The sequence below is a fragment of the Schistocerca nitens genome, chromosome 4, assembly GCF_023898315.1.
Source record: "Schistocerca nitens isolate TAMUIC-IGC-003100 chromosome 4, iqSchNite1.1, whole genome shotgun sequence".
Lineage (NCBI taxonomy): Eukaryota > Metazoa > Arthropoda > Insecta > Orthoptera > Acrididae > Schistocerca > Schistocerca nitens.
The window spans coordinates 288,841,677-288,868,956 of record NC_064617.1 but is presented as its reverse complement, the minus strand read 5'-3'; the positions used below and the strand labels follow the sequence as shown (position 1 = coordinate 288,868,956).

General features: G+C 43.7%; 1 protein-coding gene across 2 annotated transcripts in view; it reads left to right on the top strand.

Moving 5' to 3' along the window:
* Positions 1-27,280, top strand: part of LOC126251694 (carboxypeptidase N subunit 2-like) — a 139,325-nt gene that overhangs the window by 81,260 nt on the left and 30,785 nt on the right. For both annotated transcript variants that reach the window (XM_049952281.1, XM_049952282.1), the window contains exon 3: positions 19,630-20,043. In XM_049952281.1, the coding sequence (XP_049808238.1) occupies positions 19,630-20,043 (414 nt within the window). The remainder of the gene's footprint in view (positions 1-19,629; positions 20,044-27,280) is intronic.

Below are 27,280 nucleotides of genomic sequence, written 5' to 3'. Positions count from 1 at the left end.
CGTCAGTTTCTGAGGAGACAGTGTTGAAGGTTGAGCAAAGCATGCGTGAAGATTGGCGGATCACCTTGGATGATCTCCGCACGTTGGTTCCTGAGGTTTCGCGAAGCACCGCTCACAGAATTTTAACGAAACATTAAACTAGTGGAAGGTGTGCGCAAGATGGGTGCCACGCATGCAGACTGAGGACCACATGCGGCAACGAGTTGATGCTTCTCGCGCATTTCTTCACCGCCTTGCAGCCGCACAGGACAACTTTCTGTATTCAACTGTGACGGGTATCTAAACCTGGGCATACCACTTTACACTTGAGACCAAGCAACAATCACGCCAGTGGCGGCATCCTTCTTCGCCAAAGCCGCGGAAATTCAAACAAACACGGTCTGCCGGTAATGTAATGACAACCGTTTTTTGGGATCGGAAATGGGTATTGTTGGTCGACTTTATGGCTACTGGAACCACAATTAACGGTGACAAGTACTGTGAGACTCTGAAAAAACTCAAACGGGAAATTCAGAACCGGAGAAGAGGAATGTTGAGCAAGGGCGTACACATTCTCCATGACAACGCTCGCCCACACATCGCCTGGCAAACCGTTGCTCTCCTGCAACAGTTTCAGTGGAACATAATCACCCAAACACCCTATAGTGGCGCCCAGTGACTATCACCTGTTGCCTAAGTTAAAAGAACATTATTTGGCCGGAAAGCAATTCAGCTCCGACGAGGTGAAAGATGAGGTTCATAAATTTCTGAACTACATGGAGACGAGCTGGTATGACATGGGCATACAAAAACTGCCACAGCGTCTACAAAAATGTATCGACAGAAATGGTGATTCTGTCGAAAAATAGCTAAATGTTCAAGCTGTAAACTGATGTAAACCATTGTAGAAATAAACAGGTCTATGTACTTATAAAAAAATGGGAGACCTTGACATCTTGGGTTGTCGGGTGTTCTGCTGGATATCAGCGTCGTACTTGCACGGCAGAACACCCGACAACCCAAGATGTCATTAGATCGCCGTGAAAGCCTGAAGAATTACAATAGGAGACCTTACTTTTGGGATTACCGTAGTATCTCACCCGCTAGCTGAGGCGAGCTCTTTTCATTCAGATCGCTTGGGATAGGATAACTGTGGCAGTCGACTTAGGTGAGGTAGCGCAAAGTGTCAAAAAATATCAAATGACAACATAAACCGAAATTTCTCTCCTTTCTCTTTATCTACATGGACAGCGCAGTTGAGCGACCCACAAACCAAACAAAATCATCATCATCTTTATCTACAGGGCGACTATAATTGAACTTCAGCTACTTGAGTCATTGTAACTATTTACCGTATGGTAATTATTTACCGTATTGACACGTAACATCATAGGAGTGAGGTCAGGACTGTGCACTGCAGGATTTGCGTTGTTCGTAGTGTAGCCTCATGACTTGATGTTAGGGGCCGGTACTGGTACGGTGATATAGGGTTGAAACACAAGCATCACTATGCCTTACACTTGCAGCCAGTCAACATGGGTCTCGACGAGGTGAGCGGGACTCTACTCGTAAAGCTGTTTCATCAAAACAACAGTAACAGCACGCATTAAAGGAGTACGGAAACGTCCTCTTCCCGCACCGGAGTTGAAGAACATGATTCGGAAGTTCATATTAACTGGCCGTTTAGGAATTGCTCCTGGGCGAGGCCGACGTCCAGTTGCGCTACAAATTTTTAAAGAAGTTACTACTGTTACGATGACTGAGAATGCTGGATGCAATTTGCGATCGCCAAGCAGTGCACGAGCCGTACCGTGACAGCTGAGCATCCCATGGTGCACGGTTCAAAAAGTGCTGCGAGCAATTGTGAAATGGCATCCGTACAAACTTCACATTATTCATCAACTTTTGCCACTTGGCGCAAACATTCGAGTAAACTTTGCTCTTAAGTTTCTTCCAAAGATTGAAGTTGACGACGTGTGGCCTTGGAACATTTTGTGGAGTGCCGGCCGGAGTGACCGAGAGGTTCTAGGCGCTACAGTCTGGAACAGCGCGACCGCTACGGTCGCAGGTTCGAATCCTGCCTAGGGCATGGATGTGTGTGATGTCCTTAGGTTAGTTAGGTTTAAGTAGTTCTATGTTCTAGGGGACTGATGACCTCAGAAGTTGAGTCCCATAGTACTCAGAGCCATTTGAACCATTTAGTGGAGTGACGAAGCATACTTTATGCTCACTACGGCAGTGAACACTAACAATCGCCGCATTTGGCGATCGTCACCGCCAACGAACGTTTATGAAATCCCCTGCATAGTGAACGCGTCAATGTCTGGTGTGGCTTTTCGCACAGTTCGTGGCTGGTCCATGTTTCATTGAGGAGGTCGGTCTGCAAGGTCAAGGGCAGGCAGCGTGAGCGGTGAACGTTACTGTCCTCTGCATCGCCAACATCCGATCCCTGCTTTGGACTCGACTGTTTTGATGCACGATGAACTCCATATCACATTGCTCTTGAGATCACTCTGTTACTCCGTAACACATCTGGAGAAAACCGAAGTATTGATCCGTCGTTCAAAAATGCGATCACAAACATCAGCAGATTTGAACAGTGCGATTTCTGGCAGTGGGCTTACCTCAAGGACGGCGTTCATCAACGGGAAGATGACGAAAGCGAGAGAGGTGGCCAACATCCACCTGAGATGTTTCAGGTGGCAGCAGAGCAATACCTAGTGCGGTTCCAGGCCCGTGGATGCAGATGGTTGTCACAGTGAGCAACGCTTGTAACCTGGAACGTAAACATCGTACGCAGTTAACAAATGTTGCTACCTCATGTGGAAATTAAAATGCGTTTCTTTGCTGGGTTCATCCGTTATTTCTCTACCGCAGTTCCTCACAAATGTCTCCACAAAGTTTCACTGTTCTAAGATCAGTGGTTTTTCATGGGGACGCTTTCAAGTAGGCAAACTTTAATTATAACCGCCCGTATATACTCTTAATAATAGTGGAATATCGATCGATGCAAAACATGAAAATAAAAAAAAAATGAAAAACAAAGTCAAATTTTTTGTCAAATACTTTGTTTGAAGGTAAGAAACAGAACAGATCAGACAAACATTTAACGTGTCTTTGAATGGTGTTCGAAGTCATGTATAGAAATGAGGTGCCGATATAAAATTGAAAGTTCAATATTTAACTTAAAATCTTATAATTTTAAAGGGTACTAGAGGATATTTTCTGGATGTACTTTCATTCAGTGGTTTCATGTCACTAACGTATGTGTTTTTAGGCTGCTGTACATGACTTTGAGCTTCACTGAAAGGTGTGTCAAATGGTTCTCTAATCTATCTTATTTTACACAAATCATGCAACAAAATATTTTACCGGTTTTTTAAACTTTTGTCATTGTTTAAGTTGATCAGGTTGTTCGTGTAATGATCCATGGTAGGCCCAGGCACTTTTCAGACGAATACCAGACGAGCTACTAGGGAAAAAGAGAGAGTCCCATTGGGAACATTTGGGAGGGGATCTCCAGTTCCAGCGTTTGACTTACAACTAAGGAAACCTCCTAGTAACCCTGGTAACAACCGAGAGATGGAAACCATTTGTTATGTAAATCCCAGACAAAACATGTGATACCCTAGTATATGAGAGCATTTTTATATTTTTGTATAGAGTAAGTCCCACGGTTTACTTTACATGTGCAGTGTACTTGCACCGATGAGCCAAAACATTCTGACCACCTCCCACCGTGGAACGGTGTGCCCCCTGATAATGTTGCGAGCACGTGACCAGTAGAATTTTTTAGTTATCAATCTTCTCACAGGACTGATGCGGCCCGTCACGAATTCCTCTTCTGTGCCAACCTATTCATCTCTGGGCAGCACCTACATCCTTAATTATTTGCTGGATGTATTCTATTCTTTGTCTTTCTATACAGTTCTACCCTTCTACAGCTTCGTGTAGTACCATGGAAGATATTCCCTGATGTCATAATAAATGTCCTACCAACCCGTCCCTCCTTCTTGTCAGTTTTTAGCATATATTCCTTTCCTCCCCGATTCTGCGGAGAACCTACTCATTCCTTATCTTATGAGTCCACCAAATTTTCAACATTCTTCTGTAGCACCACATCTCAAATGCTTAGATTCTCTTCTGTTCCGGTTTTCTCACAGTCCATCAGTCACCAGCATTCAATGCTGTGCTCCAAACGCACATTCTCACATATTTATTCCCCAAATTAAGCCCTGTGTTTGATACTAGTAGAGTTCTCTTGACCGGTGTTAGCCTGGTTTTACGTCCTCCGTGCTCCGTCCGTCATGAGTTTTTTTGCTGCGTAGGTGGCAGAATTTCTTAACTTCGCCTACTTCGTGCCCATCAGTCCTTATGGTAAGTTTCTTGTTCACAGTTCAGCTGCTTCTCATTGCTTTCGTCTTTCTTCGATTTACTCTCAGTCCATATTCTGTACTCATTAGACTGTTCACTCCGTTCAACAGATCCTGTAATTCGTCTTCACTTTCACTGACGATAGCAATATCATCAGCGAAACTTATCATTGGTATCCTTTCACCTTGAATTGTAATTCCCCTCTAGAACTTTTATTTCCGTCATTGCTTCTTCGATCTATAGATTGAGCAATAGAGGCGAAAAGCAACATTCCTGCCTTATACACTTCGTTCTTGGTCGTCGAATCTTGTTGTTCCCTCTTGGCTCTTGTATGTATTGTGTATTACCCGTCTTTTCCTATAGGTTACCTCTATTTTTCTCACAATTTCAAACATTTTGCACCATTTGACATTGTCGAATGCTTCTTCCCAGTAGACAAATCGTGTGAATGTGTCTTTATTTTTCTTCAGTCTTGGTTCCATTGTCAACCGCAAGGCCAGATTTGCCTCTCTGATGCCTTTAACTTTCCTATAGCCAAACTGATGATCATCTAACACATCATCAGTTTTGTTTTACATTCGTCTGTATATTATTCTTGTCACCAACTTGGATGCATGAACTGTTGAACTGACTGTGCGATGTTTCTCCCATTTGTCGACTCTTCCCATCTTCGTAACTGTGTGGATGATGTTATTTCGAAAGTCAGATGCTACATCGCTAGACTCACACATTCTACATATCGACGTTTTCTTGCCATTAGATGATTTCAGATATTTTGAAGGAATGTAATCTATCCTTTCTGTCTTATTAGATCTTCAAACGTCCAAGATCTTTTACATTCCGAGTGTCATACTGGAACCCCTATCTCTTCTACATCGACTTCTGTTTCTTCTTCTATCACGTCATCAGACAAGGATTCCACCTGAATGTACTCTTTCCACCTATCTGCTCTCTCCTCTGCATTTAACAGTGGTTTTCCCGTTCCACTCGTAATGTTACCACCCTTGCTTTCAAACTCACTGAAGTTTGTTTTGACTTCTCTTTCGCTGAGTCAGTCCTTCCGACAAACATTTCTTTTCCGATTTTTCACGCAGCCATTTCGTCTTAGCTTCCCTGCAATTCCGATTTATTTCATTCCTAAGGGACTCGTATTTCTGTATTTCTCAATTTCCCTGAACGGTTTTGTACTTCCATCATCGATCAACTGAGCATTTCTCCTGTAAACCATGGTTTCTTCATAGTTATCTTCTCTGACCCTACGTTTTTCTTTCCAACTACTATGATTGCCTTTTTAGAGCTGTCTATTCCTCTCCAACTGCAGTTCCTACAGAGCTATTCATTATTTCCTTAGAGAAATTCAAGTGTATCTCTTCATTCCTTAGGACTTCCGTATCCTACTTCTTCGCGCATTGATTCCTTCTAACATATCTCTTGACTTCCAACCTACTCTTCATCACTACTAAATTGTAATCGGAGTCTATATCTGCTCCTGGGTACGCCTTGCAATCCAATATCTGATTTCGGAATCTCTGCCTGAGAATGATGTTATGTAATTGAAATCTTCCTATATCTCCTGAGCTTTTCCAAGTATACCTCCTCCTCTTGTGATTCTTGAACGGAGTGTTTGCAGAGCTAGTGTGATTAGGCTCATAAGGATAATCTTGATTGTGATTAAAGTACAAATAAACCGAGTGATATCACTGGGAACTTCATTTAACCTGGTCATATTACTGACAGCATTTTTGTGTGTGTTTTGATTAAAATTGTGGGAATTGTAGTAGGCACACGGTTAAGAACTTTCTCGAACTGGCGCTTGCACTTTGGGAAACCTCCGTCTCGCATTCTGCTAGCCTAGCAGACATGCAGGGGAGCTGCCGTGAAATTTGGAAAGAAATTTGGGTAGGTAGGAAAGAGGCACTGACAAACTGAAGCCATGGGAACGACTCGTTAGTCATGCCTGGTTAACTGTGTCGTTGAAAGCTTTGCCCGCGAGAGGCACACTCCCTGATCGAGTCCCAGCCCTGTGCACAGTTTCAACCTGTGCTCTGTAGAGTGAAAGGTTATCTCTAGAAACAACTACTCCTCTGTTGCTGGGGCGTTTCTCCGCAATGCCATTTCTTCTTGTGTCTTGTGATCTGTCTGAGATGTTATGTAATCTATCCGCCGTCACGGCATATGCTCTTACCAGTTGAACTAACCAGGCACGACTGATAACCCGTCCTCACGTCTTTCCTTCTTCATCTGTGTCTGTACCGTTCATAGTAAACTTTGGCCTGTTTAACAATTCTCCGACAATTATCACGAACCAAAGTTCGTGATTCCATCACCTACAGACTGTTATCTGCAGGTCCTCCATGGCAGGCTATCCATTTGGTTCTCGGACGACCTCGTCCTCTCTGAGCCCCTGGATTTTCATCTAATATCCCTCTAAGATGAACATCAACAAAAGCAAAACGAGGATAATGGACTGTAGTCAAATTAAATCGGGTGATGCTGAGGGGATTAGATTAGGAAATGAGACACTTAAAGTAGTAAAGGAGTTTTGCTATTTAGGGAGCAAAATAACTGATGATGGTCGAAGTAGAGAGGATATAAAATGTAGACTGGCAATGGCAAGTAAATCGTTTCTGAAGAAGAGAAATTTGTTAACATCGAGTATAGATTTAAGTGTCAGGAAGTCGTTTCTGAAAGTATTTGTATGGAATGTAGCCATGTATGGAAGTGAAACATGGACGATAACCAGTTTGGACAAGAAGAGAATAGAAGCTTTCGAAATGTGGTGCTACAGAGGAATGCTGAGGATGAGGTGGGTGGATCACGTAACTAGTGAGGAGGTATTGAATGGGATTGGGGAGAAGAGAAGTTTGTGGCACAACTTGACTAGAAGAAGGGATCGGTTGGTAGGACATGTTTTGAGGCATCAAGGGATCACAAATTTAGCATTGGAGGGCAGCGTGGAGGGTAAAAATCGTAGAGGGAGATCAAGAGATGAATACACTAAGCAGATTCAGAAGGATGTAGGTTGCAGTAGGTACTGGGAGATGAAGAAGCTTGCACAGGATAGAGTAGCATGGAGAGCTGCATCAAACCAGTCTCAGGACTGAAGACCACAACAACAACAACAACATCCCTCTAACTACTTCTGCATCACTCATCTGTGCCACATGTGCCGCACATCTCAGTCTGGCTGATCTCACTGTTTTCCTAGTAGTTGGATCTTAAAATACAGTACAGCTCATGATTGTACAACCTCCTCCATCTTCTATTTTCACAGGTTGGGCCAGTGAGTCTTCAAAGCACCTTTCCCTCATAGGCGTCTAGCACTCCAATGTTATCTGATGATAATGACCAAGTTACCGAGACATGTGAAATCATTGAACGTGTAAGTGTTTTATAAGTGGTTAGTTTAGTGAATAGTTTTGTTGTTGCATAATAGACTCTGGTCGTTGCTATTAACCTCTGTTTAATTTCATGAGAGGTGTCATTTCAGAGGGTGACGGTTCCAAATATTTAAACTGTTCAACTCTCCCGAAAGTAAAATTGCCCAAAGTTATTGTAGGTGGCATGTTCTTCTTATATGCTTTCCCAACAGTTACATACTTCGTTTTCTTCTGGTTTATATTCAATCCAATATTCCTGCTGCACTGCTCAAGTGCAATGAATGTCTCCTCACAAGTCTTCCGAGTTCTCCGGCGTAGGCAAATATCGCCACTGATTTATGAAAGACAGTTTATCAGCTCAGAAGGTTTGCGTCGCTCATCACCTTCTCCAAGATAACAATGAAAAAGAGATGACTCGCCAGTGCATCTTCTAGCAATACACTGAGAAAGAAGAGGAGATTAGTGTTTAACGTCCCGTCGACAACGATGTCATTAGAGACGAAGCACAAGCTCGGATTAGGGAAGGATGGAGAAGGAAATCGGGCCGTTGCGAAGGAACCGTCACGGCATTTGCCTTAGGCGATTTAGGGAAATCACGGAAATTCTAAATCAGGATTGCCGGACATGGGTTTGAACCGTCGTCGTCCCGAACGCGAGTCGAGCGCGCAAACCACCGCACTAACTCGCTCGGTGCCAATTGGGCTCCTGTGCCTATAAACACGATCCTAGAACTAAAACTCCATAGTGCAAACGGAAACTTGTCTCTTGCCCGTAACTGCCTGATTAGTGCTCTTTCTTTCTATCTATCCGTCTTTCGGTCACATGCTCCCGTAGCGCAAACGAATCTTCACATTGTAGTGAGATTCTCTATTAAATAAATTCTCATCGTGCACGAATCTGCCATAACCACAACATCATCTACACTGAAGAGCCATAAAAACCGGTACACTGCTTGATATCGTGTAGGACCCCCGCGAGCACGCTAAAGTACTGCAACACGATGTGGCATGGACTCGACTGAAGTAGTGCTGGAAAGAACTGACACCATGACATCATGAGTCCTACAGGGCTGTCCATAAATCCGTAAGGGTACGAGGGGATGGAGATCTCTTCTGAACAGCACGTTGCAAGGCATCCTCCGGCCGCTGTGATCGAGCGGTTCTAGGCGCTTCAGTCCGGAACCACGCGGCTGCTACGGTCGCAGGTTCGAATCCTGCCTCGGGTATGGATGTGTGTGATGTCCTTAGGTTAGTTAGGTTTAAGTAGTTCTAAGTCTAGGGGATTGATGACCTCAGACGTTAAGTCCCATAGTGCTTAGAGCCATTTGAAACATTTTTTGCAAGGCATCCCAGATATGCTCAATAATGTTTATGTCTGGGGAGTGCGGTGGCCAGCAGAAGGAGTGTTCCTGGAGCCACTCTGTAGCAGTTCTGGACGTGTGGGGCGTCGCATTGTCCTGCTGTAATTGTCCAAGTCCGTCGGAATGCACAATGAACATGAATGGATGCAGGTGATCAGACAGTATGTTTACGTACGTGTCACCTGTCAGAGTCGTATCTAGACGTATCACTCCAACTGCACACGCCCCAAGCCATTACAGAGCCTCAACCAGCTTCAGCAGTCCCCTTCTGAAATGCAAGGTCCATGGATTCATGACGTTGTCTCCATACCTGTACACGTCCATCCGCTCGATACAATGTGAAACGAGGCTCCTCTGACCAGGCAAAATGTTTCCAGTCATCATCAGTCTAATGTCGGTGTCGACGGGCACAGACGAGGAGTAAAGCTTTGTGTTGTGCAGTGATCAAGAGCATATGATTGGGCCTTCGGTTCCGAAAACCCATATTGATGATGTTTCGTTGACTGGTTCGCACGCTGAAACTGGCCCAGCACTGAAATCTGCAGCGATTCGCGGAAGGGTGCACTTCTGTCACGAACGATTCTCTTCAGTAGTCGTTGGTCCCGTTCTTGCAGTACTGCAGTAACTTTTTCCGTCCGCAGCGCTGTAGGAGATTTGATGTTTTACCGGATTCGTGATATTCACGGTATACTCGTGAAATGGTCGTACGGGAAAATCCCCACTTCATCGCTGCCTCGGAGATACCTGTGTCCCATCGCGCGTGCGCCGGCTATAACACCACATTCAAAATTAGTTAAATCTTGATAAACTGCCATTGTAGCAGCAGTATCCGACCTAACAACTGCGCCAGATACTTGTCTTACTTAGGTGTTGCCGACAGCAGCGCCTTATTCTGCTTGTTTATATATGTCTGTATTTGAATACGCAAGCCTGTACCAGTTTCTTTAGCGCTTTAGTGTATATCCTTGCAACGCCACTCCACCATGCATAATTTAAAAACAATCGGAAGGAGAATGGTGCTGCTCGACAAAGTTCATTATCCTTCCTTAGAGGAAAAGATGAGCGCACAACAATCCAACGCACCCTTATCTACGATTCAAAATACCCACTCCAAGCAGAAATCCCCAACTGAGCATAAATACCTTACAACTAAGGAGACAGAAGAAAAATAAGTCCCCAGAAACAGAGAAATAGAAAGAAAGCCAATATACAAAGTCACTGCCACAACATCATATTTACTAACATTCTCTGTTCACAATGGAAAACTCAAGTGGACTTCTATACTTCTTTTGGTCACCTATATCTGCACCCGTTATCTCCAACTCTGGTGCGTCAACGTATGCAGCAAAGGAACTTAAGGTTCGCCTCTCTCCTGAAACACTCTATCCCACTCTATTCGTCCTGTTCGTATGATATCAGAAAGGAAAAATGTGGTAAAGAACTGATTTTTAGGTACCATTTCTTCCAGAATCTTCACTGGCTTACAGAATCTGGGTTATTTTTAACTGTTTCACAATTATTCCTTATATGAGTCTTTCCTGCTTCTCTCTGGGCCAATAACAGGTCAAAAACGTGTCCCTAAGCGCCTCGTATGATGCGCAGCGTGGTATTAGTGATTTCATTTTTGTTGCTGCATCGGTATCGAGAAAGTCCTTCATGAAATCCAACGTTGCCTTACTGGCCAAGAAGAAGGAAAGGATTGATCACACTGGTCAGTCGACGACTTTTGATCTAATCCTCTACCATTATCTCCAAAGATATGGAATTTTTGCGTGGATGTGTAATGCTCACCCTGATTTCTTGTTCTATCATTTCTTGATTGCTAACCTTCAGTTACTCTCTAGCTTCACACGACAGCCGTTCAATTTCACCAAACCTTTGACTTAGTGTCTCCCCTGCCTCCTGTATCCACGTCTCTATCTCTTCCACACAGCTTTATCATGCAACCTCTGAATACTCTGTCTCCCTAATTTGATGTTGTATCCGTAGAATTCATTACAATTGGAGTCCTACATTCATTAAACGTTCGTCCTCCCTCCTCAGCAGTCCTCTCGTTTGATGGCCTTTCGTCCAGCCAACGTTATTTTCGTCTATTTTGCTTCCTTTCTCACGTTCTGCCCCCCCCCCCCTTTTTTTTTTTTTTTGTTTGCAGCATCCGGATGTGTGACGATATTGGTTCTAATACAACGTCCAAGTTAGAAATTGCGGAGGACACATCTGCACCCGCATTCCAAGATACCACCTCAATCTCGTTCAAGCTTCCAACTATTCTGTTCTTTTCGGTTCTGTCTCCACTTTCTGACTCATGAGGGTCTACCTGTTCACTCACATCGACACATTATGCACTTAAGCATCCAGTTCCCTGTTTGTCAATGGTCCCATGACCATTTCGATAAGATCCGTTTTGAATGCTAATTAATTCACCCCATCCTTGTTTACCAGATTTACCACTAACTTATACAACGCTTAGGTTCACAGCGTTCATTTGCTTTACCTTTCTCCCCGCGATGTTTCTTAGTGTTTCACATTCTTAGTGAAACTTGGAAGGAGCCGTGGACATCCTTCTGAAAACGAAATTGAATTGTACAAATACAGAACTCACAAATCAAGTAACTAATAGTCAACGGGATGCTTCCTTCTGTCGGGGCACGGAAATCTTTGACCAGTATCACGAAGAAAGTCAAGTAAGAAAACAATGAGTTGCGGCTCCTGATCCCCCCCGGACTTAACAGGGGCCTTGCCACTTAACACCTGGCAGAAATCACTACGGCACCACGGGTTTCAAGTTACACGTCACCGTTACAACGTTCTAAGAAAATATTTTGCTAACGTTTGACTTACGTTATATTCAACCACTTATGTCTTCTCCATTTGCCCTGTCTGTCGTGTCCTCCTTAACCAACAACTGCCTATTTCGTCTGTCGTATATTCAACCAAGTGTGTTGTGTGGAAACACAGGAAGGTGCCCATATCTTCTGCAGATCGAGCAAAGCCCTGGCATGGACTGATTGCATGGTGCACAGTGGCCTGTCAGATTGCACTGTATACACCTGATAGTGTACAGACTATCATCCATCTCCCTTGCATTATCTTTCAACTCCTTATATATATCGGCTAGCCCTTCTTACATGAGCCCGCCCTTCAATCTGAGGCATATTTACTATTCCGCTACTTTAATTTCGCACTTGGGTTCACTCGTTTATTATGAACAAAACTGATGTCCACCCCACTGCTTCAACTGACACACTATCAACACTATCTCCCACACACGTCACACTTCAGAACACCCTTCCAAAATTGCAACGCTGAATCAATGCTAATCAGAACAAGTGGACCAGACACACACAAACACGAGCCAAACGAAAAAAGGGCTGAAAATGAAAGATGGATTACATAAAAATGCTCTAGAAAATTAAATTACATTTCCCACTTAATTAATTCAATCAAAATCGTTATTAAAATCTCTCCACTTTCTTCTGAACAATGCATAACTAATCTTCCGACTAATTATTCAATGCTCAATTGATCTTTTAAAAAGCTTTGAACAAAATTTTTCTGCATATGTGAAGTTCCAATGGCTTAAAAACAGCCAAAACTGTAATCGAAGAACTCATCGGATTTTAAACGTAAATAAATCACATAATATTCAATTTAATGAATACATAACTCATCTGAAGCGATCAGAAGACTGCCTAACCGAAAGAAGTCTTGGCGGAATCCACCAGGTTAACGAAAGGTATGCTCCTATGAATGACTGCCACTCAAGTCTGCATCGACTGAACCCTCTCGAGATGCACATTGCTCACGACAGATTTATACGTGAAATGAAAAGTTGTCACGCCATAGAAAAGGAAAATTAATGGCCTTACCAAATGAGTAAATTTTTAAGTTGGCAAAGTCGTAACATTTTATGAACAACATCCTGCTCGAGGCAGAAGTTTCTGAACTAGCCAATGTGAGCAGCATCCATGCCTGCTTTTCTTGGAAAACGGTGTCCGATCCCACACCCAAGCTATTCTCTTTAATCACCGACCAATCATCGTCCTGCCTGCTGCTTTCAGCAGTGGTCGAAAGAATATTGTCACATTCGCTGTTTAGAAAGCATGGCCGACATTCCATCCTCAAACATGATTTTTAGGCTCCCATGAGCCAAATAATGTTCTATCTGTCCTTCTAACCACCCTCACACCATTCTTTCACGTTCAGCAAGCACCATGTAATACCGGTTTAGCTTAATTAGGCACCACATGAAGAAACGCAAAGGTCTTATACAGTCCCAGATTTCTCTTTGATGGGCCATTTGACGACACCCAATCGCCAGCTGTCTCCTCAGTTTCTCAAAAACGCCAGCGGGCTGCGCCACCGTGGTACCTTACACAGAACAGCACTGGCCTGTTGACCGCCGGCCTATGTGACCAGGCACTTCAGGGCATCATCCTGCCCCGTGCTGCGATGGTCATCAGATCTCAGCTTTCGATGTCCCTTGGCAGCACATATCCGGCCCGTGGCTAGCAAGCTGCCCTTCTTCGGATAGCACCCAAGATTCCACCAAATTCTTCTGCCCAGTACTGAAACAGAGGATGACAGACTAAAGGCCGAAATACTAAATGTCTTTTTCCAAAGCTGTTTCACAGAGGAAGACTGCACTGTAGTTCCTTCTCTAGATTGTCGCACAGATGACAAAATGGTAGATATCGAAATAGACGACAGAGGGATAGAAAAACAATTAAAATCGCTTAAAAGAGGAAATGCCGCTGGACCTGATGGGATACCAGTTCGATTTTACACAGAGTACGCGAAGGAACTTGCCCCCCTTCTTGCAACGGGGTACCGTAGGTCTCTAAAAGAGCGTAGCGTTCCAAAGGATTGGAAAAGGGCACAGGTCATCCCCGTTTTCAAGAAGGGACGTCGAACAGATGTGCAGAACTATAGACCTATATCTCTAACGTCGATCAGTTGTAGAATTTTGGAACACGTATGATGTTCGAGTATAATGACTTCCCTGGAGACTAGAAATCTACTCTGTAGGAATCAGCATGGGTTTCGAAAAAGACTATAGTGTTAAACCCAGCTCGCGCTATTCGTCCACGAGACTCAGAGGGCCATATACACGTGTACACAGGTGGATGCCGTGTTTCTTGACTTCCGCAAGGCGTTCGATACAGTTCCCCACAGTCGTTTAATGAACAAAGTAAGAGCATATGGAATATCAAACCAATTGTGTGATTGGATTGAAGAGTTCCTAGATAACAGAACGCAGCATGTCATTCTCAATGGAGAGAAGTCTTCCGAAGTAAGAGTGATCTCAGGTGTGCCGCAGGGGAGTGTCGTAGGACCGTTGCTATTCACAATATACATAAATGACCTTGTGGATAACATCGGAAGTTCACTGAGGCTTTTTGCGGATGATGCTGTGGTTTATCGAGAGGTTGTAACAATCGAAAATTGTACCGAAATGCAGGAGGATCTGCAACGAATTGACGCATGGTGCAGGGAATGGCAACTGAATCTCAATGTAGACAAGTGTAATTTGCTGCGAATACATAGAAAGAGAGATCCTTTATCATTTAGCTACAATACAGCAGGTCAGCAACTGGAAGCAGTTAATTCCATAAATTATCTGGGAGTGATTTAAAATGGAATGATCATATAAAGTTGATCGTCGGTAAAGCAGATGCCAGACAGATTCATTGGAAGAATCCTAAGGAAATGCAGTCCAAAAGCAAAGGAAGTAGGTTACAGTACATTTGTTCGCCCACTGCTTGAATACTGCTCACCGGTGTGGGATCCGTATCAGATAAGTTGATAGAAGAGATAGAGAACATCCAACAGAGAGCAGCGCACTTCGTCAGAGGATCATTAAGTAATCGCGAAAGCGTTACGGCGATGATAGATAAACTCCAGTGGAAGACTCTGCAGGGGGGACGCTCAGTAGCTCGGTACGGGCTTGAAACTTCCCCTTTGAACAATTTTCCACGACTGTCCTTAACCTGACACACAATATTTTTTTGCGCAACACAATCTGACTTTCAAAAATCCCTACAAAAGAATGGCCCTGACTAACATTAAACTATACGTTTCACAAATCACTTACCTCACAAAAATCTTGGTTACTCCCACTACTGCAATAGAGCAAGCGCCACTCTTGCCAGCTAAATAAAAGATTCAAACTATGGAAGGCACTAACTACTGATAGGGATAGTTAGCAAATGAAAGATATTAATAGAGAACAAGCAATGTATTTACCTTGATATCATCATATATATATATATATATAGCAGTTCATGACAAATTTCAAAACTCCGCCATCTCTCTCCCCACATCCACCACTGCTGGCGGCTCACCTCCAACTGCGCAACGCTACGCGCTGTTCACAGCCAGCTGCCTAACACTAGAATGGTTGAGTATTACAACAATGCAAAGCAGCCACAGACTGCACACAGCACAGCCAGTGATTTTCATACAGAGGTGGCGTTACCAAAAAAAACCTAAACAGCCTACTTACAGGCTTTTGTTGAAGTTTCAGGAACGTACGTTCACCGAGGAGTCAAGCTGTATATTGCTCCCTCCTACGTATATCTCGAGAAGAGACCATGACGATAAAATCAGAGAGATTAGAGCCCACACAGAGGAGTACCGACAATCTTTCTTTCCACGAACAATACGAGATTGGAATAGAAGGGAGAACCGATAGAGGTACTCAAAGTACCCTCCACCACACACCGTCAAGTGGCTTACGGAATATGGATGTAGATGTAGATATGCGAATGCAAACGAAATACTCAGAGTTAATTCGATTTATTTTGCAGAGGGTTGGCTTGAGCACTGCAATCATCTGTATGATCCGCTTTGATATCAAAGTTTAAATTAATTCAAAATTGTTGAGGCTTTCGTGGCCACTTGATGACAAACTGCCTATTGGCCTCTGTCTCGGGTTCTTCGGCCGACGTTCATCTAATGATTTTTCTGACGTTTCGCCAGCACGAGTGGCTGGCATTGTCAAAGCTTCACCCTCCATTGCCGGTGGTGAACTGGAGCCGAGCTCGCGGGCGCAGACTATATGTACCTGGCGCGCCAACGTCCGAGGGCTTCTCCGCGGTCATTTCCGGTGCGGTTCTCCTCTTGCTACCTGCGACGGTCGTTCGCTGCAGTACGGGAAGCCAGGATCCGTTTACCTTAAGGCTTTCCTCTTTCTTGTTCAAACTGTTCGCGTGTTTTTGTATTTCTACAGCTTCTCTGAACAAGCGCGTGTGATAGTGGTTCTCTACAGCCAGAACTTCCGTGTCGGCGAATTTTATTACGTGGTCGGTCTCATTCAGTGCGTGTTCTGCCACGGCAGATTTCTCCACCTGCCCCAACCTGCAATGTCGCTTATGCTCCTTGATCCTGGTGTTAATGGATCGTCCAGTCATCCCGACATAAACTTTTCCGCATGTGCATGGTATGCGGTATATTCCCGACATTGCAAGTGGGTTTCTTTTCTCCTTCGCCGATCTAAGACACTCTTTGATCTTCCTTGTCGGTTTGAAGATCGTCTTTACGCCATGTTTGCGCAATATACGGCCGATTCTGTCCGTCACTCTGGGAATGTATGGCAGAAAGGCCGCACCCGACATTTCTTTTTCTGGTTCCTTACTTCGCCGAGTGTTTGGCTCAGTTACACTTCTAATATAATTTTTGTGGAGTACCCATTGCTCCTCAGGACTGTTTCCAGGTGTTGCATTTCTCGTTTGAGGTGTTGCGGCTCACATATTCGTCCTGCTCTCGTTACAAGCGTACTAATCATGCCCCTTTTCTGGCTCGGGTGGTGGTTTGACAGTTTGTGCAGGTATCGGTCCGTGTGAGTCGGTTTTCGATACACGCTGTGTCCCAGGTTTTCGCCGTCCCTTGTGACCAGCACATCTAGAAATGGCAGTTTCTTGTCCTTTTCTACTTCCATGGTAAATGTTATGTTGGCATGGAGGCTGTTCAAGTGTCTTAGGAAGTCACCGAGCTGTTCTTCACCATGGCTCCACACCACGAAAGTATCATCGACGTACCTGTACCACACCTTAGGTTTGCAAGTCGCCGAGTCCAGTGCCTGTGCTTCGAATTGTTCCATGAAGTAGTTGGCCACCACTGGTCTGAGAGGACTACCCATGGCGACGCCTTCCAGCTGTTCGTAGAAGTCGCCATTCCACGTGAAATAGCTCGTGGTGAGATATGCATGGAAGAGCTTTCTGATGTCTAGCGGGAAAATGGAACCGATGTGCTCCAGAGCGTCACTGAGTGGCACTTTCGTAAATAACGAAACAACATCAAAGCTGACGAGGATGTCGTTTGGTGCAAGTTTCAGTTTCTTCAGCTTCTCAATGAAATGTCCTGAGTCCGTAATGTAGGTGTCGGTCTTCCCCACGTGTGGTTGGAGCAGAGAGGCCAAGTGTTTTGCCAGTTTATATGTCGGTGATCCAGGAGCGCTAACGATCGGTCTCAGTGGATCGTTGTTCTTATGGATCTTGGGTAATCCATACAGCCGAGGTGGTAGGGCTTCTGTGTTGCGCAGGTTTCTCTGTATGTCCGCCGGCAGAGAAGACGCCTTGATCAATCGATTCGTATTCCGTGTGATACGTTGCGTCGGATCATCGCTGAATAATTAATGAAAATCAGAATAAAACGACAGTCTGATACCAGCCAAATGCGTTCAACACCATCTCGTCTATCTAATGGATCGGACAATATTTCTCCCATTATTATGTTACTGTCATTCTCACAAACCTTAACAAATTTTCAGGGGTTCGTAGCTCAATCAAAGCAACTTAACATTACAGTTGCAGTGTTAATACTATCAAATGCTGTTTTGTGGCCAATGAAGACATGATGCATGCCAATAATGAGTTCAGCCGTTTGTTCTGAAATCTGTCTTAGAGTGAAGATTTCCCTTGAAGAAATCCACATTGGTATGAGCCAGTCTCTCATTCTGACTATTGGGAAGAGATAGTCAAACAGTGTGTTAGAGAATATACATTACTAGCTGACAAATCCACAATTGCTAGGGTATTCATTTTGCCAGTTTTATTACAAACGAAAAAGATGAACTATGTTTGTAGTGTAATATCTAAAAAAATCATTTCCGTGTATAAGTGAAACACCTTTGAAATCATGAAACAGTCGTACAAAGAAATACGTATTAAGATGTGTAAATACAATATCCGGAGCAGTTTTTGTACGTTGAACATAGTTGCTCCCAATGTCAACAACGTGATTTAGCAAATGTTCCTATGGCAACGCCTCTCCACAGTATTATAGACTTCTGTTTTTTTCGCCTACAGCGTTTGTGCTTCGCAGTTGACAGCTGTCGAAAGAGCTGTCAGCTGTCAAGGACTTCTTAGGTTGACTCGACTGCAGGGCTATATTAATGGTAAAGAATAAAATGCTTGATGTGGCATTTTTTCACGCATCAGTGTTTATGACGTCATAGCTCCTGAACAATGTGTGGTACCACAATATAATTTTCAGGTGCATTTAGCGGCATCTGTGGATACTATCTGCAAAATTTACTGCCAATACATTTAGTAGGCACATAAGTAATAAATTTCAGCTTCATGCATTATGCAGCTGTTTCTTCACACATCTCATTTTTTATGACGTCACATCTCCTGAATTATGACAGGTACGTGGTTCTTACCACCACAACGCTTGTTGCCTAACGGTAAGGTATATATGTGCCAAGTTCTTAAGAACCTTCAACATCGCAGCGCGTCAGCAATCGTTGGTTAACATATTAAAAAACTAAAAACCCGCCTCGATTCCGAAAAAAGCACCTAGTGTTAACCCAGGTTTCGGCGTAGATGCCGTCCGCGGTGGTCTAGCGGTTCTGGCGCTGCAGTCCGGAACCGCGGGACTGCTACGGTCGCAGGTTCGAATCCTGCCTCGGGCATGGGTGTGTGTGATGTCCTTAGGTTAGTTAGGTTTAAGTAGTTCTACGTTCTAGGGGACTGATGACCTAAGATGTTGAGTCCCATAGTGCTCAGAGCCATTTTTTTCGGCGTAGATAACTACACCCTCTTCAGAACAACAATAAAACCCACAAGGTCTTCTTAGGCAATTGTGGGTTTTATTGTTCTGAAGAAGGTGTAGTTATCTACGCCGAAACCTGAGTTAACACTACGTGCTTTTTTCGCAATCGAGGCGGGTGTTTAGTTTTTTAATATGTACCAAGTTTGGTTGAAATCAGCCCAGAAGATGCGGAACACACACACACACACACACACACACAAAATGGTTAAAATGGCTCTGAGCACTATGGGACTTAACATCTGAGGTCATCAGTCCCCTAGAACTTAGGACTACTTAAACCTAACTAACCTAAGGACATCACACACAGCCATTCCCGAGGCAGGATTCGAAATTGCGACCGTAGCAGGCGCGCGGTTGGAAACTGAAGCGCGTAGAACCGCTCGGCCACAGTGGCCGCCCGGCAGGAAGTTTCAAACAAAATTATTTAGTAGGGCAGAGAGATCTGCGGAATAATTCCACACTTTGTATTAACGCCTGCAGGTTATGCACATGAACGGGGTGGGCCTGGCGTCCATTACGACCAACGCCTTCGACCAGCTGCCGGACTTGTGGTCGGTGAGCCTGGAGCGCAACCGCCTGTCGTCGGTGCCGCCCTTCGTTTTCGTGCGGAACCGGCGACTGCACTACCTGTCGCTGCGGAGAAACATGCTCACCGTCCACCCGGGAGAGCCGCTGGTGGGCGCCAGCAGCCTGGAGGTGCTGGACGTGTCCGAGTGCGGCATCGACGCCGTGTACGACGCCACCTTCCGCCCGCTGCGCAAACTCCGCCAGCTGCACCTCGAGGGCAACTTGCTGAGGGCTCTGCCAGCCGGATCTACGGCCCCGATGCCGCAACTCGTCCGCCTTTTCCTGCAGCGCAATAATTTGATCTTCTTTCCCGGCGATGCCATCAAGGTGAGTGTCATATGTCCTTATATACCGCACTAGCATTTGTAGACTTAGAGAAAGTTTTTGACAACGTTAACTGGAATACTCTCTTTCAAATTCTGAAGGTGGCAGGTTTAAAATACAGGGAGCGAAAGGCTATTTACAATTTGTACAGAAACCAGATGGCAGTTATAAGAGTCGAGGGGCATGAAAGGGAAGCAGTGGTTGGGAAAGGAGTGAGACAGGGTTGTAGCCTCTCCCCGATGTTATTCAATCTGTATATTGAGCAAGCAGTAAAGGAAACAAAAGAAAAATTCGGAGTAGGTATTAAAATTCATGGAGAAGAAGTAAAAACTTTGAGGTTCGCCGATGACATTGTAATTCTGTCAGAGACAGCAAAGGACTTGGAAGAGCAGTTGAACGGAATGGACAGTGTCTTGAAAGGAGGATATAAGATGAACATCAACAAAAGCAAAACGAGGATAATGGAATGTAGTCAAATTAAATCGGGTGACGCTGAGGGGATTAGATTAGGAAATGAGACACTTAAAGTAGTAAAGGAGTTTTGCTATTTAGGGAGTAAAATAACTGATGATGGTCGAAGTAGAGAGGATATAAAATGTAGACTGGCAATGGCAAGGAAATCGTTTCTGAAGAAGAGAAATTTGTTAACATCGAGTATAGATTTAAGTGTCAGGAAGTCATTTCTGAAAGTATTTGTATGGAGTGTAGCCATGTATGGAAGTGAAACATGGAGGATAACCAGTTTGGACAAGAAGAGAATAGAAGCTTTCGAAATGTGGTGCTACAGAAGAATGCTGAAGATAAGGTGGGTAGATCACGTAACTAATGAGGAGGTATTGAATAGGATTGGGGAGAAGAGAAGTTTGTGGCACAACTTGACTAGAAGAAGGGATCGGTTGGTAGGACATGTTTTGAGTCATCAAGGGATCACAAATTTAGCATTGGAGGGCAGCGTGGAGGGTAAAAACCGTAGAGGGAGACCAAGAGATGAATACACTAAGCAGATTCAGAAGGATGTAGGTTGCAGTAGGTACTGGGAGATGAAGAAGCTTGCACAGGATAGAGTAGCATGGAGAGCTGCATCAAACCAGTCTCACGACTGAAGACCACAACAACAACAACATGCAAAACTCGAGTTTCTCCAGCCATAAGAAATATTCAAACAACTTAGGCTACATTCACAGTGGCGCCGAAAACAGTCTTCAAACGCCGTCGTCAGAGGTCGTCATATAACAACGGCCGACAGCGTGGTCACATTGTGACCGGTCTCTTTCATCAATTTTTGGCGGTATCAGCGTGGTTAGGTTAGGTTAATATAGGTTAGAATCTATTCTATGTATGAAGTAGGTTAGATTTTAACCTCTCTGCTAGGAGGCGAGTGCTGCATTGCGGCTTTTGCTCTTAAAAGAAATACTGTACATTCTGTTATCAGTTACCGGAGTTAGCAGACAATTTTTACTAATATATAAGATTACGGGATGAACTTTCTGTTACACACTCGAGGGAACTCGTGGTCAGTTTGAAAAGCAAGATTAAAAACACTGTTTCGCTGTTCAAATGGTTCAAATGGCTCTGAGCACCATGGGACTTAACATATGAGTTCATCAGTCCCCTAGAACTTAGAACTAGTTAAACCTAACTAACCTAAGGACATCACACACATCCATACCCGAGGCAGGATTCGAACCTGCGACCGTAGCAGTCGCGCGGTTCCGGACTGAAGCGCCTAGAACCGTTCGGCTACCGCGGCACGCTGTTTCGCTGTATTTATTTAAATTTCTGCAGGAGTACGTCAGTTAGCCTTCAGTGACTGTCATTAACTATACGTGTGAAAGACAAGCGTAAAGTTTAGCATAAGTCACTCTGGACACCTAAAGCACTGAAGAGTGGAAATGCATACCGTACACTACATTTGAAAACCGCTTCACGTAACAGGATCACCAACCTACTGACATAAAAACGCCAGTAAGCACTAATAATAATTTGTAGACAGCTTAATGTTAACCTACCAAAACGCGAAAAAGATCCACTACAGGAACTATGAGCATAAGATACGCCACCGGTCTGACACGAACAAATTATGTTTTGAAATTTATAATTTACGCTGAAATTTCCAGTAAATATTTTTCCTACTTGTGGTTTCCAATTGGCCTGTGATTTTAGTCCACTTATTCCGAACGATATTTCGATTGTGATATTTTCATACGTAGGATGCCACAAACTACCAGTTTCTTGGACTAAACTTATCGGTTTCTCACACTCCATATTTGGTGTGTGAGAATTTCGGTCGATTTGGCCGAAGGAAACAAACTGATCTGAGCTTCACCAATTATCGTCCGACGTCTGTACGCTCGTCCGACATCTATCGTCGGCCGGATACATCGGGAATGCAGACGCTTTCTGTCTGTGACGACCATTCATCTTTCGACAGGTGAACATCTAGTCATTTTCAAGGCACAAATTCATCGAGAGAGAGCTCTCCGGAAATTTAAACCCTAGATGGGCCGGCCTACGCCGACCGAGAATCATAATATGGCATATGATGAAAAACAACACACACACGCACACACACACACACACACACACACACACACACACACACACACACACACACACATCGTAAACATTTAACGCCACTACAAACGAAAGATGATCAACACCAGATATCGTCGATAGTTAATATTAACTACCAACGAGTGAGTATTCTCTCTCCGTTTGTCGTTCCACCAGAGAGCACAGCATTCCAAGCAAAATTCAAGCCAAAACCTCCGACTCTGTTTATAAGGTCATCTGTTATTTTCATCTCTGCAAGTTCCATAATGACATTATATCAACAGCTGGAGACCAAGTTCTGCAATATCAGATTTGCTCCGCTGTTTTAAGCGTGTGTAACGCTTGAGCGCTATACACCAGTTCTCCACCGTCCTGGTGGTCTGAGTGACGTGTGAGGTGCCACATCTTCACGTGTTACCAGCCTTAAACAAACCAACCCTAAGAGTACACGAAATGTATTCGAGGGTGCGAATATGAACAACCATCAGCTGTATGGGGGAATGACGACAGTGAAAAATAGTGCCGAACCGCGACTCGAGCCTGGATTTCCTGCTTTACGTCATACTGGGCAGCGACTTACACAGAAAACGTTCTCCCATGTACGCGTGTTACATGACGTATACGAGTACGGGTTGCGACGCAGGAGCGACGACATATGGAAGTTTGGGTCTGGCCGCGAGCCGCGCATGGATAGCCAAAGCGGTTAAGGGGCTCCGGAACGCCCTATACTTGCAATGTTAAAATAACGCTTATAAATTACACCCTTCCTCACAAAGTATTTGAGGTAGGAAGTTGAACTTTTTACAGATTATTTATTGGAATATGGGCTACAACTTAACACAGGGATTTTACAAAATTTTAGTTCAGTTATTAAAGATGATTTTTTTTCAATTGTAATGAAAATTCACAACATTTTTTTGCAATTTTTTTATTTATATATTCAAAAATATACAGTTTTTTGGAAAAAGGCTGTGTTAAATTATGCAGAAGGTACTGTGTAACATTTACTGAAAGTTTGAAACAAATATGTTTGGAAGATCCTTAGAAAACATGCAATTAGTATGAGAAAATAAAAGTTTTGGGAATCGAGCGACAAAGATTGGATTAACTTTTTAGTGCATTCCAGGTCCATAGGATGGATTATCTTCATCCTCTGCAAACTCCTCCTCCAGCTCCCTCTTGTTCCTCCTCCTGTTTACTCTTGCTTGTTTTTCTAGACTCTTTACAGCCCTGTCTGCAGCTCGAAGGCGTTCCTTGTCTAAAGCAAGCATCGCTCGTACCATGTTAGAACCTATCTTCATTCCCATATTTCTAAATACCTTGCACCTTACAATGTTGCCATCATTGAAAGTCGCAACAGCATCATACACACCAAAGTGAAGTGTTTCTATTCCAACAAATACAGTCTTGGGGATTCTCGACCATATAACACTATTTACACTTTCATTGGGGTTTTGAGTTTTTCCGTGAATGCACTTTTTCAACAGTTCAGGTGCTGCTAAGTCTCTGAAAATAGGTTTTATCACCTCCATTATTGCATGAGGCAGACTATGCTTATGAGTGTACACTTCACCAGTTAGCAATCCTTTGATATATTTACACCAACTGTCTTCTTCTTTGGGACACAAGCTATGTTGGGGATTTTCATCGTCTTTATTGTTTACAGTAATAACACATACCTTTGGCTTTCCAACATTTCTCCTTTTCTTAAAAGCCTTCAGAGGCTTTCTAATAACTTTACTTTTACTCATTATTATACTTCAACAAAACAGAGACTCAAGAAACAGAATTAATTACGAATATTTTCGAGACAACGACAGAGTAAATAAACATGAAACAATCGACAATCACACCAGCAATATATATTGAACCATCACAGGTTAGCCACAACACATCACTAAAATGTACCAGATGAACAAGGACGTTAATAATAACACCATTTGACAGCAGTTTAACAGCGCCACAGTGGGTCACGCCCATGTAGAACACATTTCAAAAAAAAAATTAAAAATAGTTGTAGTCTTCGGAATTGAATAAATTATATATCTATTAAAAGGTAATAGTCTGGAGATTCAGAAAACGCAAAAAAGTAAAAATTGAACTTTTCATGATTTTGAGCCTTTCCGGAGCCCCTTAAGGCGACCGCTCGCAAAAAGCGGGAAATCGGGTTTCAACTCCCGGTCCGGCATCTTTTTTTTTTTTTCCTATATAGTTGATGGCTGTTCGTATTCGCAGCTGCGAATACATGAATACATTTCACATGCATGCATGCCCGAAAGAACATTGAATCTTTCTTCTTAACAATACAGATACTACAATATCGTAACAACCCTAAAAGGTTACTAAACTTAGATTGTAGTCGAAAAAAACACTTCAATCCGAATTTCCGTAGAACAAGACCAATCCTGTTTCCTATGGTACCCGCGTTAAGCAAAAAGGCCGACTTGATATTTTTATCAAGGAAGCAGTTGAGATTCAATTAGTAAGTGACCTTATAAACAGATTTAAAAAATTTTAGGCAACTGTCAATAGCATCGACATGCTTGGTGAGATCCAAGATATACACTGTGCTGGCTTACTATACAGGGTGTTTATAAACGAATGTCGGGGTATTAACGCTTTATAATATTTATTATATGAAACTTACAGTTATAAATGATATGTCAAATGAAAGAGCAACTCAACCAGTTTTACCAAGAACCTAAACCATACAGCTTCAACACGATACTACAGTTCATCAAGCGAGTCACTGGCGTATTGTGACGAGCCAGTTGCTCGGCCACCATTGACCAGACGTTTTCAATTGGTGAGAGATGTGGAGAATGTGCTGGCCAGGACAGCAGTCGAACATTTTCTGTATCAAGAAAGGCCCGTACAGGACCTGCAACATGCGGTCGTCCATTATCCTGCTGAAATGTAGGGTGTCGCAGGGATCGAATGAAGGGTAGAGCCACGGGTCGTGACACATCTGAAATGTAACGTCCATTGTTCATAGTGCCGTCAATGCGAACAAGAGGTGACCGAGACGTGTAACTAATGGCACCCCATACCACCACGCCGGGTGATACGCCAGTATGGCGGTGACGAATACACGCTTCCAATGTGCGTTCACCGCGAAGTCGCCAAACACGGATGCGACCATCATGATGCTGTAAAGAGAACCTGGACTCAACCGAAAAAATGACGTTCTGCCATTCGTGCATCCAGGTTCGTCGTTGAGTACACCATCGCAGGCGCTCCTGTCTGTGATGCAGCGTCAAGGGTAACCGCAGCCATGGTCTCCGAGCTGATAGTCTATGCTGCTGCAGACGTCGTCGAACTGTTCGTGCAGATGGTTGTTGTCTTGCAAACGTCCCCATCTGTTGACTCAGGGGTCGGGACGTGGCTGCACGATCCGTTACAGCCAAGCGGATAAGATGCCTGCCATCTCGACTGCTAGTGATACGAGGCCGTTGGGATCCAGCACGGCGTTCTGTATTACACTCCTGAACCCACCGCTTTCATATTCTGCTAACAGTCATTGGATCTCGACCAACGCGAGCAGCAATGTCGCGATACGATAAACCGCAATCGCGACAGGCTACAATCCGACCTTTATCAAAGTCGGAAACGTGATGGTACGCTTTTCTCCTTCTTACACGAGGCACCACAACAACGTTTCATCAGGCAACGCCGGTCAACTGCTGTTTGTGTATGAGAAATCGGTTGGAAACTTCCTCATGTCAGCACGTTGTAGGTGTCGCCACCGGCGCCAACCTTGTATGAATGCTCTGAAAAGCTAATCATTTGCACATCACAGCATCTTCTTCCTGTCGGTTAAATTTCGCCTCTGTAGCACGTCTTCGTGGTGTAGCAATTTTAATCGCCAGTAGTGTATAATAAATATTATAAAGCGTTAAAACCGCGATATTCATTTATGAATACCCTGTACATTTATTTACTACTGGTTTTGATCATGGACCATCTTCACAATGGAAAAATATCTGTTGCGATAACTTCACATGACATACATGATGTTTAACTAGGAAACTATATACCGTTTCTGACTTGAAAAAGTAAGAAAATAATACTTAACGCCATAATACAGGCTTAACCTAGCGGAAAATAACGTTAAAAATAACCTGCCTTACTGAAAAGTACATCAAGTGCAAGGCAACCTTACTACTGGTGCTACTGGTAAAATTCGACCCGGTAGGAAGATTAGCGTCGCTTATCATGTCCTACAACTCATACAAGTTACCCTCTGTAGTACTGGTTTAACAAATTCATGTGGTCCACGATATTACTGTCCCATCCGAGTTCCGGCGGGGGATTAATAATTTCTAGTGGGTGGGTTTAACCAACAGGTGAAAATTTGAAGGCAACGGATAACGCAATATTTTTAGAACCACTACAGAAGGCACCTACGAACGGCTTAATAGACAGGATAGAGCATTTATTTACTTTCATTTGTCGGCCCAGCATGCGACTAAAGTTGTGACTGACTTTCACCTATTCTTTATGATGAAGGGAGGAAATAATCAGTCGAGGCTATAGATTAATTGATACTTATTTAATAGCTGTGGAATTTTAATAACTAGCCGTGTATCTGTTGGAATATACATCAAATTTCGCCAGGTAATTACTGTAAGGGAGAGGGGAGCGCAACCTTGCTTCATACTTAAACCCATGCGTTCTATTGATATGA